General features: G+C 44.5%; 2 protein-coding genes across 2 annotated transcripts in view; one reads left to right on the top strand and one right to left on the bottom strand.

Annotated features, from left to right (window-relative positions):
- The window catches only part of LOC144484503 (uncharacterized), a 30,124-nt gene extending 11,587 nt beyond the window's left edge, over positions 1–18,537 (top strand). The window contains 4 exon segments of the mRNA XM_078203023.1: positions 5,526–5,962; positions 5,964–5,999; positions 6,001–6,124; positions 18,194–18,537. Coding sequence (XP_078059149.1) covers positions 5,526–5,962; positions 5,964–5,999; positions 6,001–6,124; positions 18,194–18,537 — 941 coding nt within the window.
- LOC144484515 (uncharacterized) overlaps positions 1–19,263 on the bottom strand; it is a 225,139-nt gene that overhangs the window by 29,484 nt on the left and 176,392 nt on the right. The gene's annotated exons all lie outside the window — the stretch shown is intronic.

The following is a 19,263-nucleotide window of genomic DNA, read 5'->3' as shown; positions in this document are numbered from 1 at the left end:
TGGGAGAATCCTGGGGAGAAACTACACAGGAACTGGAGTAGGTTGTTCAGCTCTTCCAGTCTGCTCTGTCATTCAGTTAGACTCTGGCTGATCAATCAGATTATCAAGATTTATTTGATTCTATTCTGTAGATTAAGCTGCAGCTCAGTTTTATGGGAAATTAACATCAGCAGAAACAAACTCCAACTATCACAATGGGAACATGTGAATTAGGAGCAGGAGAAGGCCACTCGGCCCCTCGAGCCTGCTCCACTATTCAATAGGATCCTGGCTGATGTGATTATAGCTTCAACTCCAGTTTCCTTCTTACCCCTCACACCCTTTGACTCTCGTTAATCAAGAATCTATTAAATTCAGACTTCAGAATATTCAGTGAGCCAGCCTCCACCACTCTCTGTGGAAGAGAATTCCACACTGTAACAACCCTCTGAGAGAAAAGGTTTCTCCTCATTTCAGTCTTAAATGGGAGACCCCTTATTTTTAAACTGCCTCTAGTTCTCCTCTCTCTACAATCAACATCCACTTTGTCAAGTCCCCTCTGAATTTTATATGTTTCAATCAGATCCTCTCTCATTCCTCTAAACCCCAATAGATACAGGCCGAACATGTCCAACTTTTCATCATATGACAACCCCCTCATCCCAGGAATCTGTCAAGTAAACCTTCTCCGAACTACTTCTCACACAAGTCCTCTCTGAAGTAAGGAGACCAAAACTGTACACAGTACTCTTGATGTGGTCTCACCAATACCCTGAACAAATGCAGCAAAACATCCCTGCAATAAACAACAATTCATTTACCTTTCTAATCATTTGCTGTGTCCACACACTAACGTTTCCTGATTACAGTACCAGGACACCCAGATCCCTCTGTACCTGCAATCGCTCTCTTTAAATAATCAACTGCTTTTCCATCCTTCCTGTCCAAATGGACAAGTTCACATTATCCAAAAATCTTGTTCCAGCTACCAACTTTTTACCCACTCACTCACTATGTCGCTTTGCAGGCTTGTTATGGTCATTCACATCTCACTTTCCGACCTACCCTTTGTGTTATCAGCAAATTTTGATCCTGTCATCCACGTCATGAAAATAGTTTGTCAATAGTTGAGGCCCCAGCACTGATCCCTGTGGCACTCCACAAGCTACATCTTGCCATCCCAAAAGTTACTCCTTTCTCCCTCCTCTCTGTTTCCCATTAGCTAATCAATCCTCTATCCATGCTAATACAAAGAACCGATGTGGATGGGATGCTAATATGTTATGCCTTATGCTACGAATTCTTATTTTGTGTGGTAAACTTTGATGTGTCAAATGCCTGCTGGAAATCTAAATACACCACATCCACAGGTTCCACTTTATCCACATTGCTTGTAACTTCCTCAAAGAAATCCAATAAATCAATTAAAGGTGATTTCCCTTGCACAAAACCATGTTGACTCTGCCTGATTGTACAGAGATTATCTCTGTGTTCCACCCTCCCAGCCTCCTTAATAACAGAATGAACATGATTCAGTCCTGCATGGGGTTAGCAGCAACAGCAGAATCCAATCCCTGCAGTGACTTGTGAACTTGCTGGTGTCTCAGCAGATTGGCTGACCGAGCAAATCTCTTCCCACATACGGAGCAGGTGAACGATCTCTCTCCTGTGTGAACCTGCTGGTGTCTCAGCAGGTGGGATGACTGAGTGAACCTTTTCCCACACATGGAGCAGGTGAATGATCTCTCCCCAGTGTGAATTTGCTGGTGTCTCAGCAGGTCCTTCGTGCTTTTAAAACTTTTCTCATAGTCAGAACACTTAAAAGGTCTCTGATCAGTGTGGACCAGTTGATGTGCAATGAGCTGGGGTGGCTGAGTGAATCGTTTCCCACATGTGGAGCAAGCGAAGGGTTTCTCCCCAGTGTGAATTCGCTCGTGTATCAGAAGGTGGGGCGAATCAGTGAATCCCTTCCCACACACACAGCAAATAAATGTCTTCTCCCCGGTGTGAACTCGCTGGTGTCTCAGACAGTGGGATGAATGGGTGAATCCCATCCCACACACCGAGCAGGTGAACGGTTTCTCCCCAGTGTGAACTCGCTGGTGTGTCACCAAATCCTGTTTACTTTTAAAGCTCTTCTCACAGTCAGAACACTGAAATGGTCTCTTATCAGAGTGAACTCGCTGGTGTGTTTGCAGCTGGGATAAACGTCCGAATCTCCTCTCACACACGGAGCAGGTGAATGGCTTCTCCCCAGTGTGAGTGCGCTGATGGACTTGTAAATCATTTTTACTTTTAAACCTCTTCTCACAGTCAGAACATTGAAATGGTCTCCGATCAGTGTGAACAAGTTGGTGTGTCAGAAGGTGGGATGACTGAGTGAATCCCTTCCCACACACTGAGCAGGTGAACGGTCTCACCGCCATGTGAGTGCGCTGGTGTCTCAGGAGGTCCTTTGTGCTTTTAAAGCTTTTCTCACAATCAGAACATTGAAACGGTCTCTGATCGGAGTGAACTTGCCGGTGAATCAGGAGGCTTGATAAAGCATGACATCCCCTCCCACATTCGAGGCAGGTGAACGGCCTCTCACCAGTGTGAACACGCCGGTGTGTATAGAGGCTGGATGAGTAAGCAAATCCTTTCCCACACTCAGAGCAGGTGAACGGCCTCTCTCCAGTGTGAATGCGACGATGAATATCCAATTCGGACGGGTAATTGAATCCCCTCCCACAGTCCCCACATTTCAATGGTTTCTCTGTGCTGCCGGTGTCCTCGTGTGACTCCAGGTTGGATGATGAGTTGAAGCCTCGTTTACACAGAATATGAGTCGGGTCACTACTCACTGAGAATGATGTGATTATTTTTCAGACTTGTTCAACCACTTTCCACATTCAGCACATTGGAAACCCTCAGGTGTGTGTGTGTCTCGGTGCTTTTTCAGTCACACTGATGTTTGAAATCTTTGCCCGCAGACAGAATAAACATTTCTCCTTCTGGAGACAAAGGCTGATGATATTCAGTTTCTGATTAATCAAATCACTGAAACAGATCTTGATGTGAAGTTTGGTTTGAGTTTCATATCTGTAAATCTTGCTTCATAATACTCTGCAAAAACAGTTTACAAATACAGGGTACCATCACTGTCAGTCCAGGATAGAAATTCTGAAATTTCTCTGCAACATATTTTCCTCTCTTGTTCCCCGTCCCACACACTCTCCCACCTCCCCTGGGCTGAAATCCAAACCCATCTCAACATCTCCACCATTTCTTTCCTCCACTCCATTTTCTCCCTCCCTCTCCTCTGTCTGGGTTCAGTTATTGATGTGGAAATCTCACTAACTGTCCTGGCTGGAGACAATACACATCTCTTTAACCTGTGCTCAACTCTCCCTCCACTCACATTGTCTGTACCTTTAAGAATTGATTACCTGTAAAGACTCGCATTCCGACCATTATCTTGTAAATTGAGTTTGTGAACAAAACTCCCACTTACCTGACAAAGGAGCAGCGCTTCGAAAGCTGGTGGCTTTTGCTACCAAATAAACCTGTTGGACTTTAACCTGGTGTTGTTAAACTTCTTACTGGGTTTAGTTCTCCAGCTCCTGTCTGCAGACTGACAATAAAACCAATGGGTCTGGGGCCTCCAGCGGGTGTTTGTGAATCCTCCCCGCCCACCTCCCAGGGTTTCCTTCCTTCCCAGAGATCAGAGTCCTCATTGATTTGAGGACAAAGTGTAACCTCTTATTTATTGTCCCCCTCCCCCATCCTCTGATGTGAACCATCCTCCAGTGGCTGAGCCAGGATGGGGCCGTTAACCTGGGCCTGTTCCCGGGAGGGAGGGAGGGAGAAGCCCCGCAGCTGCAAACCAGGGAGCTGACAATGATTCTGAAGGGTTTGCGGATCCACAAAGTGTTTCCAAATCCTCCCAGCCACTAACGCTGACTCCGCTTCTCCGGGACAAACAAGCGCCAAGGACAGCAATGACACTGCGCATGCTCCACATCACAATGCCCAGGGGCTGATTGACAGCAGCTCCGGACCAATAGGAAGAGGGGGCGGGGCTGGAGGACCGAGTGGGAGCGGCTGGTCCTCCAACCAATCGGAATGAATGAGGGGCGGGACCTGAAGCATGCGCAGTGCGGGTGAACCAGATAAACCTGTTGGACTTTAACCTGGTGTTGTTTGACTTGTTGCTGTGTTTACCCCAGTCCAACGCCGGCATCTCCACATCAGTGCGGGTAATGGCGACGGCCGGTTTTAGTTTGGAAGCGAGATCAATGAAGGGAAAGGAATGACTGGCAATTGGGAGGTTTTAAAAGTGTGATATCAAGAGTCCAGGGGCAGTATATTCCTGTTAAGATGCAGGGAAAGAATGGTAAATTTAGGGATCTCTGGCAGACAAGGGACATTGAGGCTCTGGTCAGGTAAAAGAAGGAAGCATACATTGGGTTTAGGCAATCGGGGACAAATGAATCACTCTGACTATAAAAAGTGTAAGAAAATACTGAAGAGGGAAATCAGGAGGACAAAAAGAGGGTATGATATGGATCTGGCAGGTAAGATTAAAGAAAATTCCAAGATGTTCTATAGCTATATTAAGAGGAAAAGGGTGGCTAGAGAGAGAATAGATCCCCTGAAAAATCAGTATGGCCATCTGCGTGTGGAGCCACAGGAGATGGGTGAGATTTTTAATGAATACTTCTCTGTGTTTACTGCGGAGAGCACCATGGGTGCGAAAGAAATAAGGGAAACAAGTGGTGATGTGTTGGGCACACGCATGTTACTTGGGAGGAGGTATCTGCAGCCTTATAAAAGCAAATTACTGCGGATGCTGGAATCTGAAACCAAGAGAGAAAATGCTGGAAAATCTCAGCAGGTCTGGCAGCATCTGTAAGGAGAGAAAAGAGCTGATGTTTTTTGTCTAGATGACCCTTTGTCAAAGCTCTGAAACATCAGTTCTTTTCTCTCCATACAGATGCTGCCAGACCTGCTGAGAATGGGGAGAGAGTGTGTGGGATGGAGATTTACAGCTTTTGGGGAATGAGAGAGGAAAGAATGTTCCATAGAAATTGTCTGTTCTGAATTTCTATCCTGTACTGACACTGATGACTTTTGTAAACTCATTTTACAGGATATTGAAAGAGGAATCACAGGCTGAAATCTCAAACGTCACGTCTCGATCTGACAGAGTCTTATTCCTTGGGACCTCAATATCATCGGACTTTGAACCTAGAAGGAGAAATGATTGTCCAGTCTGTCGATTTGAAAAGATTTGAAATGTCAGTGTGAGTGAAAAAGCATCAACACACTACCACACTCGAGTGAGAGTGTTCCAATGCACTGACTAAAGAGCTTTAACCAGTTACACAGTCTGAATCAATATCACACCATTCACAGCGGGTAGAAACTGTAATCTTGTTCTGTGTGTGGACGAAGTTTCAACTAATTGTCCACCCAAGAGAGAGGTAAGGACACCTGCACCATGGAGAAACCATGGAAATGTGTGGACTGTGGGAAGGGATGCAGAACCCCATCTCAGCTGGAAGCTCATCGGCGCAACCACACTGGGGAGAGGCCGTTCATCTGCTCTCAGTGTGGGGAGGGATTCACTCGGTCAACCAACCTGCAGTCACACCAGCGAGTTCACACTGGGGAGAGACCATTCACCTGCTCTCAGTGTGGGCAGGGATTCATTCAGTTCTGCAGCCTGCAGACACACCAGCGAGTTCACACTGGAGAGAGGCCATTCACCTGCTCTCAGTGTGGGAAGGGATTCACTCGGTCATCCCACCTGCAGAGACACCAGCGAGTTCACACTGGGGAGAGTCCATTCACCTGCTCTCAGTGTGGGAAGGGATTCACTCAGCCATCCCACCTGCAGAGACACCAACGCATTCACACTGGGGAGAGGCCGTTCACCTGCTCTCAGTGTGGGAAGGGATTCACTCAGTCATCCAACCTGCGGACACACGAACGAGTTCACACTGGGGAGAGACCGTTCACCTGCTCTCAGTGTGGGCAAGAATTCACTCAGTTATGCACCCTGCAGACACACCAGCTAGTTCACACTGGGGAGAGGCCATTCACCTGTTCTCAGTGTGGGAAGGGATTCACTCGGTCATCCACCCTGCGGACGCACCAGCGAGTTCACACTGGGGAGAGTCCGTTCACCTGCTCTCAGTGTGGGAAGGGTTTCAGCGTTTCATCCCAGCTGCTGAGACATCAACAGGTTCACGAGTGATGACAGTGGTTGGATTCTGCTGTTATTGTTTCTGCTCTCAATTACATCCAGGATTGCATTTTGTTCATTCTCACAGTTGGTCAATGGGAAGGGTCAGAGGGTTTCTTTGTGCTGGACTGGCTGGTCTCAGCCTCCAGTGGGCTGATGCTCTTTGAGTCTTTTTGTGAATACCTGATTTCAAATGTCACAAGGATCACAGAGTGACAGGGTGTTAGGAAGTTTAGAGATATTTAGTCAGAAGAAAACAGAGGTTCGCAGTGCAAAGGTACATTTCTGAATGGAGGGCTGTGACAAGTGACATTCCTCAGGGATCAGTGCTGGGACTTTTGCTGTTTGTAATATATGTAAATGATTTGGAGGAAAATGTAACTGGTTTGATTGGTAAGTTTGTGGACGACACAAAGGTTGGTGGATTTGCGGATAGCGATGGGGACCGGCAGAGGATACAGCAGGATAGAGATCAGTTGGAGACTTGGGCGGAGAGATGGCAGATGAAGTTTAATCCGGAAAAATGTGAGGTAATGCATTTTGGAAGGTCGAATACAGATGGGAAATATACAGTAAATGGCAGAACCCTGAAGAGTATTCATAGGCAGAGGCATCTGGGTGTGCAGGTACACAGGTCATTGAAAGTGGCAATGCAGGTGGAGAAGATAATCAAGAAGGCATATGGCATGCTTGCCTTCATCGGCCGGGGCATTGAGTTTAAAAATTGGCAAGTCTTGTTGCAGCTTTATGGAACCTTAGTTAGACCGCACTTGGAATCTAGCGTTCAATTCTGGTCACCACACTACCAGAAGGACGTGGAGGCTTTGGAGAGGGTACGGAAAATATTTATCAGGATGTTGCCCGGTGTGGAGGGCATTAGCTATCAGGAGAGGTTGGAGAAACTTGGTTTGTTCTCACTGGAACGACGGAGGTTGAGGAGGGCGACCTGATAGAAGTCTACAAAATTATGAGGGGCATGGACAGAGTGGATAGTCAGAAGCTTTTTCCCAGGGTGGAAGAGTCAATTACTCGGGGCATGGGTTTAAGGTGCGAGGGGAACTCCACCAGGCTCGTAAGGCACGATCTGCCCTTGACAAAGCCATGCTGAGTATTCTTGAGCATACTAAACCTCTCTAAATGCTCATATATCCTGTCCCTCAGGATCTTCTCCATCAGTTTACCAACCACTGAGGTTAGACTCACTGGTCGGTAATTACCTGGGCTATCCCTATTCCCCTTCTTGAAAATAGGACTAAAACCTCTCAAAAGTTTGAATATCACTATTAAATCTTTCCTTAACCTTTCCTGCTCTATAGAGTGCAATTCCAGCTTCTCTAATCTCTCCATATGGATTATCCATCCTGAGGTCCCTAGTATCACAGATGCCCATCTTCAGCCAATTCGATTCACTTCAAGGGATATCAATCACCAGCTGAAGGCAATGGATAAGGAAAAATCCAAACTGGCCAACTGCCCTCCAATGTCTCTCGTCTCGATCATCAGCAAAATGATGGAAGATGTTGTTGCCAACGGTGCGATCAAGCAGCATTTATAGCAACAACCTGCTCACTGATGCTCATTTTGGGTTCCACCGAGGACCACTCACCTCCTGCCTCATTTACAGCCTTTGTCCAAACATGGACAAAAGAGTTGAACTGGGTGATGTTGGAGTGATTGCCATTGACATCAAGACAGCATTTGACTGTGCGTGGCATCAAGCAACCCGATTAACATTGAAGTCAATGGGAATCAGGGGGAAACTCTCCACCGGCGAGAGCCACATCCCGCACAGAGGAGGGTGATCGCGGTTGTTGGAGGCCAATCATCTCAGCCCTAGGGTAGTGTCCTCGGCCCATCCATCCTCAGTTGCTCCACCAATGACCCTCCCCCCATCATAAAGTCGAAAGCGGAGCTGTTCATTGATAATTACAGTCCTCATGGCTGAGAATGATACCAGGGATGAGGAATTTTTTTATTCTTTCAGGGGATGTGAATGTGGCGGCAAGGCCAACATTCATTGTGCATCACTAATTGCCCTTGTGAAGAAAGTGAGCCAATTTCCTGAATCACGGCAATGCATCTGGTGTAGGTATACCCACAACGCTGTTAGGGAGTTCCAGGAATTTGATGCAGTGACAGAGAAGGAATGGTGATTGATTTTCAAGTCAGAATGGTATGTGATGTGGAGTACAATTTGCAGATGGTGGCATTCCCAAACGCTGGCTGCACTTGTTTTTCAAGTGGTAGAAGTTAGGGTTTGGAACATGCTGTGAAAACAGCCTTGGTGATTTCTTGCAGTGCATCTAATATGTGGGATACACTGCCACCACTGTGGGCTAATGGTGGAGAGTGAATGTTTAAGGTGGTATTTGAGATGCTGATCAGGCGAGCTACTTTGTCCTGGATAGGATCTACAAAATTGTTGCAGATACACTCATCCAGGTAGGGAATATTCCACCTTACTCCCGATTTATACCTTGTGAATCATGGCAAGCCTTTGGGGAGTCATTAAGTGAGTAACCTGCCACAAAACTCCCAACCTCTGATCTGCTCCTGTAACCACAGTATTTAAATGACTGGTCAATGGTAACCCCAAAGTTATTGCTGGTGGGACATTCACTGATGGTAATGCCATTGAATATCAAGGGAAGATGGTTAGATTTTCTTGCTGGAAATAGATATTTCCTGATAATTATGTGGTATCAGTATGAATTGACAATCAGCTCCAACCTGAATATTGTCCTGGTCCTGCGCTGCATGCGGGCAGCTTCAGTATTCAGAGTTGTGAATGGTAATATACACTGCAATCATCAGTGAACATCCCCGTTTCCCACCCTACGGTGGGGAGACGGTAATTAATGAAGCCGCTGAAAATGATTAGGCCCAGGAGACATGAGGAACAACAAAATATATTTATATAGCGCCTTAAAGTAATAAAACATCCAGGGAGCATTGTAAAATAAAGTATGATATTGAGCCACAAAGAAGATATTAGGTTAGATGACCAAAGGTTTGGTCAAAGTGATAGATTTTAAGGGGTGTGTTAAAGGTGTAAAGCGAGGTGGAGAGTTGGAGACGTGTAGGGATGGTATTCCAGAGGTTGGAGCCTAAGCAACTGAAGGTAGAGCTTGCAATGGTGAAGCAAGGTCAGGGACAAACTAAAGACCAGAATTAGAGCAGTGTAATATATTGAGGGTTGTGAGGCTTATAGGAGATTATAGATATTGGGACAGGCAAGGTCATGGAGTGATTTGAAACCAAGGATGAGAATTTTAATATTAAGTTGTTGCTTTACTGGGTGGATCATCGTGCACGAGGGTGATAGTGGAATAACACTTAATGTGAGTTTAAACATGGCCAGCAGAGTTTTAGATGAACCCTGCAGTGACCCTTGCAGTGATGACTGACCTCCAACAACCACAGCCATCCTCGTCTGTCCCTGGTATATCCCCAACCGGTGGAGAGTTCCCCCCTGAATCCCACTGACTCCAACCCTGTGGTCCCTTTCTGCCACACTCAGTCAAATGATGTCTTGATGGATTTTCTTTGTTCTTCATTCTGTTTGGAACCCCCCAATGTCCATCCAATTTCCTTTGTAATTGTTTATTGTCTCCACTTCCTCCACCCTCGTAGGCCGCGAGTTCCAGGTCATTACCATTCGCTGCATCAGAATATTCTTCCTAACATCTCCCCCCCCCCACTCCTCCCCTTGCATCTCTGACCCAAAACAAGGAATCTGTGCCCCCTCGTCCTTGTCCCATCAGCTAATGGGAACAGCTTTTCTTTGTCCACCTTTCTAAACCTGTCAGAATCTTGTCCACCTCTATCAAATCTCCCCTCAACATCCTTTGCTCCAAGGAGAACAACCCCAGCCTGACATTGACAATAAAGAACAAACCAACAGAATATGTTACTGTCTGGAATCAAATGGGAATGTTTAATTTCTGTTTTAAAGATATTGTGAATATATTGTCCTGGACAATAAAGGAATCAGCTACAACTGAGCAAGAAGAAGACAGTTTCAATGTGGAATTGAGTGGAATATTCTCTCTGGATTTAAACAATGGAGGAACTACAAACATGGAAGAAAATAAATTTCAAAATGTGAACTCTGTACAGACTGTTTTCAAAATAGAACTTGAAAATTCACAAATGAACAGCAATGAAGACTCTCCTTTTGCAGGAGGAACTTTGGACTATAATTATTGTAAAAAGAAAACTTTCAGAAAAGACTGCAAGCAGTAATTTCCATCTTCAGTGGACTGAGATTCCTGGACATGGAACCCAGCAGTGTGCTGTTACCAAGCTGGACTTGTGAATGTGAAGTGGACAATGGAGGGATTATTATGTCTATTGCAGGTTATAAGATAGATCAACAGAGGAAAACAGTGGACTTATGAACAGGAGGAGGCCATTTGGCCCTTCGAGCCTGCTCCACCATTCAATAAGATCATGGCTGTTGTTAAGATATACAGCATGTTATATATTGTAATATTCTAAATGGGATATTATGAAGGTGATACATTTCCATTTCTTCCTGTTTTTGTTACAGAAATCTAATTTCATAATTCCTATGTTTTAGAAATATGAATTAGTTGCAAGAATTGCTTTTAAAAAATGGAAAACCTGGATTGAGAATCTGACAAAAACACCCTCAGGGAATTCGCAGTCACAAAGCATGGCCCATGTTGGTTTAAGAAGTCAAAACTCGAGAGGTAAGAACTGTAAAAGGTCAGCTGGATCTTTTAGCTGGAGACATTGGGACTGACAATTATTGTACTGTTTTTGTTAGGTGAATTCTTCATGAAGACCTCAGGAAAAAGGTTTAGTTTTGAAGCTAAATATCTGTCAGATATTCCACCTGGTCTCTGTTACCATGGGGATATGTGATTCAGGGTGGAGCCTTGGTTAGAATTAGACCATAAGATATAGGAGCAGAATTAGGCTATTCGGCCCATCAAATCTGCTGTGTCATTCGATCATGGCTGATAAATCTCAATCCCATCCTCCTGCCTTTTCCCCGTAACCTTTTGAGTCCTTTCCAATCAATGACCTGGTTCCAGCGGACAGTCTGCAGTTAGCTTGGAAGCCACCACTTGTGGGACCAGGAGCTGTGAACCAGCTGTGGGACTAGAAGCCTAGAGGACCATTAGAAACCAGGGGTGTTTCCAACATTTAAATCCGTCAGCAAGAATGCAGTGAAGCCCATGTTTGGACTGAGGAGTCCACAGTTTGAGAGCTTAAAGGAAAATTGGAGGCTTGTTTCGTGAAACGATAATGGATGGACTCCCATAAACTCTTGGAGCTTGGAGAATACCTGGAGTACTGGGGAGAATTAAAGTGAATTGTGGAGAGCTTTGACATACCTTTGGGATGGTCCTAGGGATGGTTCCTAGGAACAGAAGTGAATGAACCTTCAAGATATTGTTAAGTATAAAGAAACTCTTGGGGTGAGGTAAAAAAATAGAACTAGGTTTATATCATAAATCTTTATTGAGTGTAGTATTCAATTTGTAGTGTTGTCTTTTTAAATTTTATTTAAACATACAATAAAGTTTGTTTTTGTTTAACAATGTGGAATCTTGTGATGTAATTCTTTCAGTTAATCACTGGGTGTTCGAATTTCTCTGCAAACGTTAACAGTCCTGACCGGGATCGCAAAAATTCACACAAACAGTGTTTCAAAACAAATCGAAGAGAAAGATGTTTTTTCTTCTTCAGTCCAAACGTTACACATGAAGAAACCCTCTTCTGGTATCTCCAATAATTTGTTGCTTCGAGCAATTCTTTTCATGGAACAATCAGATAATTGATGATTGAAAATGGAACTAATTGTATCCCTTTAAAGCAGGAGGGCGATTGCCCGGCACAGAGGGGAATTAGGGATTTCTCCCATAGACCAATTGACAGGGATTCTACCCTCCAACCACCTGAAGTGAATTCTTTACATGAATCATCCGTGCCAGTGCAGTTATCAACTTGCAGTTTGGCTGATCAGAAAATGCTTTGTTGCTGATTTTCCTTGTGTTAGGAAGTGACAATGCCAAGGCCAGATCTTGTTTCCTCCTTGATCGGGATGTAACCCGTGTCCACATCGCCACTTCATTCTTCCACTGGTTGTATGGTTCAGTCTCCGAGAGCATCAGCAGGTAATCAGACCCTGACAATTCCCACTGCCTTTCAGTCATTTCTCACAAAAGCTTGAGTGAATCCCCTCCCACACTCGGAGCAGATGAATGGCCTCGGCCCAGTGTGAATGCGTTGGTTTGTCAGCGGGAGGGATGAGTGAGTGAATCCCTTCCCACGCTTTGAGCAGGGGAACAGTCCCTCACCCGTGTGAAATCGCTGGTGGTTCTGCAGGGTAGATGACTGAGTGAATCCCTTTCCACACACACAACAGGTGAATGGTCTCTCCCCATTGTGAACCCGCTGGTGTGTCAGCAGGGCAGACGAATCGCTGAATTTCTTCCCACACTCAGAGCAGGTGAATGGCCTCTCCTGATGTGAAGTCGCTGGTGATTCCTCAGGGTGGATGAATCACGAAATCCCCTTCCAAACTCAGAGCAGGTGAACGGTGTCTCCACAGTGAGGCTGCATCGAAGGGTTTCCAGCTTCGAGGGACAATTGAATCCCTTCCCACAGTCCCTACATTTCCATGGTCTGCGTGTCTTTGTAATCTCCAGGTTCAGATGAAGGTTTGACCCCACAGATAACACGTACATGGTCTCTCTCCTCACTGTGAATCCTTCAATCTTTTCCAGGCTGTGTAACTGGTTAAAGCTCTTTCCACAGTCAGTTCACTGGAATACTCTCACTCAAGTGAATGTGTCTCAGTGATTTTCCAGTCACACTGATGTTTAAACAGTTTGAAGGAAAAGACAAACATTTTCCATTCTAGTTTCAAATGTCGATGGTATTCAGATCCTGAATAATTGTGTGACTCTGTCAGATCCTAACGTCATGTTTGTTGAGATTTGTGTCTGTAAATTCTCCCCTTCTAATAGCCTGTGAAAGAAATTCACAAAAATCATTGCTGTCAGTACAGGATAAAAACTCAGAACAGACAATTCTAGTTTCTGTGGAACATTCTTTCCTCTCATTCTTGAAAATTTGTAAATCTCCATCCCAAACACTCTCCCTCCATTCTCACTTTGCTGGACCTGAAATAGACATTGTCCTGAGAGTGCTGATTCATCCTAATCGACAGATCCATGCTGACTGTTTCATGTACAGGACACATATTCCTGAAATCTTCACACAGGCTTGTGTCCAAGCATATAAAAAATTTGCATATTTAGTGAACTAAAAATGTATGCAATATTCAGAACTCTATTACAAGATTAGAGATACAGATGGGTGCGGAAGAACTTGACATGGGAGCAAGCAATCATGTTCTGGAACTCACTGACGATGAGAGTGGTGGAAGTGGAGACGACCAGTGATTTCAAAATAAAATTGGTCGGGCACTTGAAGGAATTAAACGTACTGGGGAACAGGGATATCGAGGAAAAATGGCACTGAGTGGATTCCCCGACAGAGACTTGGCATGGACTCAAGCTGCTGAATTGATTTATCTTGTGCTCTGCTGACTCTTTAACTGGAAAATATACAGTGTAGTTACAATACTATTCTGGAATTAAACAACATCAACTGTAATACAAATCCATAAATAACATACCTAATATGCACCATATTGTAAGACGTCTCACAACACCAGGTTAAAGTCCAACAGGTTTATTTGGAATCACAAGCTTTCACAGCGCTGCCCCTTCATCACGTGAGAAGGAGCAGCGCTCTGAAAGCTCGTGATTCCAAATAAACCTGTTGGACTTTAACCAGGTGATGTGAGACTTCTTACTGTGCCCACCCCAGTCCAACACCGGCATCTCTACATCATATGCACCATATAACAACACCAGACATATCAATGTTTTTACGATCCTCATGGTCACCTTATAATAAACAAATTCCCACAAATCCCAAGGGAATAAACTGAAAGACAATGTTTTATTTATTAAATTTTTACTTTAAAAAATAATCTAAAATTATCACAACTGAATCATTCATTAAGAAACAGTATTTGAATAGACAGGATAAATTACACTTTAAAAAGCTCAGACAATAAAAACAGGTTCCACAAAATCACAAACATTTTCCCCCTCAGCATATTTAGCTCTAATTCCAGTTCCAGAGAATTTCTCTGTCTCTGTATTTCCCAGGGGACGAAAGAAAGTATTTTCCTCACAGATGTTGGCCAGAGGAGAAAGTTTGAGTCTGTGTGTGAAGCTAAAAACAGAAGCTGAGCTGTTTCAAATCAAACTGCGGGACTTGGAAGAAAATGATGGGAAGAGATTTTGCAATCCTCCCATGCAGCGTACTCCAGACTGTCACCACCCTCTGGGTAAACAGGTTTTCCTCACATTCCCCCGAAACCTCCTGCCCCTCACCTTGAACCTATTTCGCCTTGTGACTGACCCTTCAATGAAGGGGAATAGCTGCTCTTTATCCACTCTGTCCGTGTATCTCATAATCTTGTACACCTCGATCAGGTCGCCCCTCAGTTTTCTCTGCTCCAACGAAAACAAGCCAAGCCTACCCAACCTTGCTTCATAACTTAAATGTTCTATCCCAGGTAGTATCCTGGTAAATATCTTCTGCACCCCCTGCATTGCAATCACATCCTTCCGAGAATGTGGCGACCTGAACTGCACACGGTACTCAAGCTGTGGCCTCACCAAAGTTCTGCACAGTTCCAACATGAGTTCCATGCTTTTGCAACCTATGTCATGATTGACAAAGTGAAGTGTCACGTATGCCCTTTTCACCACCCTACTAACATACCCTTCCTCTTTCAGACATCTGTGGACAAACACGCCAAGTTCCCTTCGTTCCACAGAACACAAACTACCAAACTTGATGGTCACGTTCTTAACGAGGTCAACACGTTGATTATCAGCCTGTAAATCCTTTCGGTATTGCTGATGGCAGGTGATGGGAACGGAACCGATACCTGGTCAACAATACTGCAGAAGTCAATGACAGACCGCTGGAGTACTTTGAAATCACAGAGCGATCAAATGGACATCCATGGTCACCAATGCCCTCTTGGGGCATGGTAACTGGAAGAGGAGGAGGTGGACGACACAAGAGGCTTAGAGAGTGGACTCTATAAATCAATGTCACTCGGCAATCTGGATAACCAGGTTTGCGCAACGTTTCTCAGCAATAAACAAACCTTCTTAAAAATAACGGTGTCCAATGATCCTTATTTGTTAACCAACAAAACCACAGTCTTCCATTATAAGTTAATGTATGTACTTGAAACTTTGATTAAATTAACCCGTCAGCCCTGCTTCGATAGCACCTTCGAAATCCGGAATCTCTTTCATCTCTAAGGAGAAGAGGAACAGATGCACGGGAACACCACATTCTGCGGCACCACTTCAAGCCACACACCATCCTCATTTTGAACCATATCGCCGTTCCTTGCGTCAAAATTCTGGAAATCGTTTTCTGCTTAGGATTACAGGCAGAGGACAACCAATTAGAAAAGTATGGAAGGAGAAATGAAAGAAAGTGAGACATTACGAGTGCGAAATACAAAGCCAACTGATGGGGGGAGGACAGAAAGGAAGAGATTCAGAAATGACACAGAATGCACTGTTCTTTCAATTTATTTATATTTCCCTCGCGTCTGTTTACATAGTTGAATTGTTTGAAAACACGTCTCTCAATAAAAGACCGCTGGAGTCTGCCCATCGACAACCTTGCACTGGCAGACAGTGTCACGTACCCTGAGTCACCGTCAGAGGGCGCAGTCGTCACATGTTTCTCCAAACTTGAAATGACACGGACAATGTCTCTGGTACCATTGGCATACCGTTGCTATTGGCAACAAAGTCCACAGTCTATTTTTTCTGCTCTGTGTCGCCCCCTCTCTCTGGCCTACCTCACGTGTCCTGCATTACTAAATGAGCGGCACGGTGGCACAGTGGTTATCATTGCTGCCTTACAGCGCAAGGAACCCAGATACAATTCCGGCCTTGGATGACTGTCTGTGCGGAGTTTGCACGTTCTCTCCGTGTCTACCTGGGTATTCTCCAGATGCTACGGTTTCCTCCCACAGTCCAAAAATTTGCAGGTTAGGTGCATTGGTCATGCTAAATTGCCCCTTAGTGTTACGGGGATTTTTTCCGAACTGTAGTCATAGACTCGGGGAGAAGGAAGCAGAACCACAACCGACCTCTCCTCATCAATTTTCTCACTTCTCACTTAGCGTTTCCTTCCCAATTGAAAGTAAAGAATATGCTGTTCTCCTGACCGCTGTAACTCAGGCATTGCCATTATTCAAATGATATGAACTCTTTTTTAAAATTATTAATTGGACGTCGGTGACAAGACAATATTTCTGTCCATCACGTTTTGTCCTCGAACCGGGCTGGGATATTTGAGAGTTCGTTATATTGTTGTTATTCTGCAATCACACACATTCCAGGCCTCGCTCGGATGGCATATTTCCTTCCACAAAGTGCATTAGTGAACTAGGTGGATTTGCAGTGAAAGCGTTCCAGCACCATCAATGCGACGAGCTTTCAATATCAATTCATCACATTTAAATATAACCTTGACTTTTCTAAATTTAAATTTTGACCATTTTTCTCCAAAATCGAATTGAAATATAACGATTTGATATGGTGGGATTTGAACTAATTTTCCCAAAGCATTATTCTGGGCCCTTGAACTACTTGTCCAGTGACCCCCATGTTGATAATAATTAATAAGAAAAAGCGCAAGTTCTTAAAGTTGACTCTTCCCAGTACATTATATCAGAATGGGATCACAACCACACAGTGCATCGTGTTGTCTCTGAGTGGACCTTTGAAGAAACGGCAATGTCACAATTAGCTGCACCATGACAATTTCATATCCTAACCCTGCTGATTTCAGACAGTAAGAAGTCTCACAACACTAGGTTAAAGTCCAACAGGTTTATTTGGTAGCAAATACCATAAGCTTTCGGAGCACAGCTCCTTCGTCAGATGGAGTGGATATCTGTTCTCCAACAGTGCATGGCCAGCTTTCAGGACAGCACCCACAGTACACGCTTTACATTATCTCAGGAATAATATACAGGCAACTAGACTTCATTGATTGATTTCTCTGTACCTTCAGTAAAACAAAGAAGATTGCATGGTATTCACAGCCCATCCACCGATAACTCAACATTCGAACATAAAAATTAGACTGCCTGCAAATCTGCTCTAACATTCAGTCAGATTACAGTTCATCTGATTTTCCGTTTAAATCCACTTTTCTGCCTTGATCTTCTTGAACCGTGGCATACATTTTAGTTAAAATGTTGGTTTCACTCAGTTTTAAAATTATTCAGTGGCCCACAGCCTCCACCGTTCTCTGGACTCTCACTGAGTCTCAGGCACTAATGCTTGGATGCTAAGATTAAGAGAATATGCACAGAACATTGATTGGAAATCCACCAAATGTATCAACACTCCTTGCTCCTCCGTTCCAATAACAAAATGAAGGTTTTTTTCTTGACATCCCGTTTCCAAAGCGGAACAATTCGCCCAACAGTGACACCGAATGTAGTACAGGTCGGGGAGCTTCTATTCACTGATAGTCATCTGAGCAATTACCAATCTCAGGGTGCCACTGGCGAGACACGGAACTGAGGCATGAGCCTCTGAGAAATGTCGTCAGATTATTAAGGGTGGGGATTTAGGATGGGTGTCTTCAAATAACCAATTCCGCCTTCACAGAGCGGACAGAAACAATGAAGATGCTCGTCATTTGGATTGTGTGGGGGGCATTTCTAACAGGTATTTCTGGGCATCACGTTAGTTTTCTCATTTCCAAAACTTGGGTGGAATCTTACTGTTGATTACACATCACTCTTTTCTTTATCTATTTGAACATATTTTCCAGGTCTGAGCCATGGAGATTCTGTCACTCAGCCGCTGTCCTCAGATGTTAAGCCAGAAGGAGACGTGGTGACATTAAACTGCAACTATGATACTGCAGAAACCATCTATAATTTATACTGGTACCGACAGCATCCAGACTCCCAGCCCGAGTACATACTGAGAAGGCCCTCGCGGGGTAATGAATATAAAGCAGATTTTGCTAAAATCCGTTTCTCGACTGACTTCCAAATCCCGAAGAAATCCATCAGTTTGACTATCTCGGGTCTGCAGTTGTCTGACGCGGCCGTGTATTACTGCGCTTTCAGCCTCACAGTGATGGAAAGCAGCCTGACTCCTGTACAAAAACTGTCTCAGCAGGATAAGTCAGGGCTCCTCGCTGCTGTATAGAACTTCTGGCAGATGCAGCCACAATGAGCAGCGGCGCTGTCAGCCGCTCAAACACAAACCGACAGGAAACCACATTCATCTCGGATCAACTGTCACCCAACTGTTTCCAGGAGAGGCCGAGAAAACAAACTGCAGAACCGTTTTAGGCCGACAAGTCCATCACATAATGAATGTGTCAATTAAATCGTCCCTTCTGCTGCTAATCAACTCTGTATTCCTCTAAAATCAGCCCTGGGTGATAAAATCCCAAACATCCGTCAAACCTGGCCGTGAAGCGCCACACACACAGCAGACGGACAGTTCTCCATGTTTGTGTGACGTCCTCTGATCCCGAAGTCCCTATTTGTCCTTTTCTTCTTTTTCCATGCCTGCTTACCATATTGAACACCATTCGCTCCATCTCCCTTTTCAGTTTCTGGGCCTTTGAGGGTGAGCTGTTCATAGCGTTTATTTGATCACTATTGCTATATTCGAGACAGCTTGCACATCCGGAACACATTTCATAATGTTGTGACTTTGATTTCTCAAACAAATCCGAGCAGCCAATTTCCACATCCCCCTGACTGTCTCCACCTGATACCAGGGTAGCATTAAACTTCTTATCATATCTGGCTTGTTCATCTGTTTGTCGCTGCTCCTTGATTCTGTAAATCAGATGAATATTTGAATACTGTTTGGGAAACATTGTGAAATTCAATTGAATGATCAAAGTCAATGAGTTCTGAA

The sequence above is a fragment of the Mustelus asterias genome, unplaced genomic scaffold (assembly GCF_964213995.1).
Source record: "Mustelus asterias unplaced genomic scaffold, sMusAst1.hap1.1 HAP1_SCAFFOLD_113, whole genome shotgun sequence".
Lineage (NCBI taxonomy): Eukaryota > Metazoa > Chordata > Chondrichthyes > Carcharhiniformes > Triakidae > Mustelus > Mustelus asterias.
The sequence above is the reverse complement of the archived record's forward strand: the minus strand, read 5'-3'. Positions and strand labels throughout refer to the sequence as shown.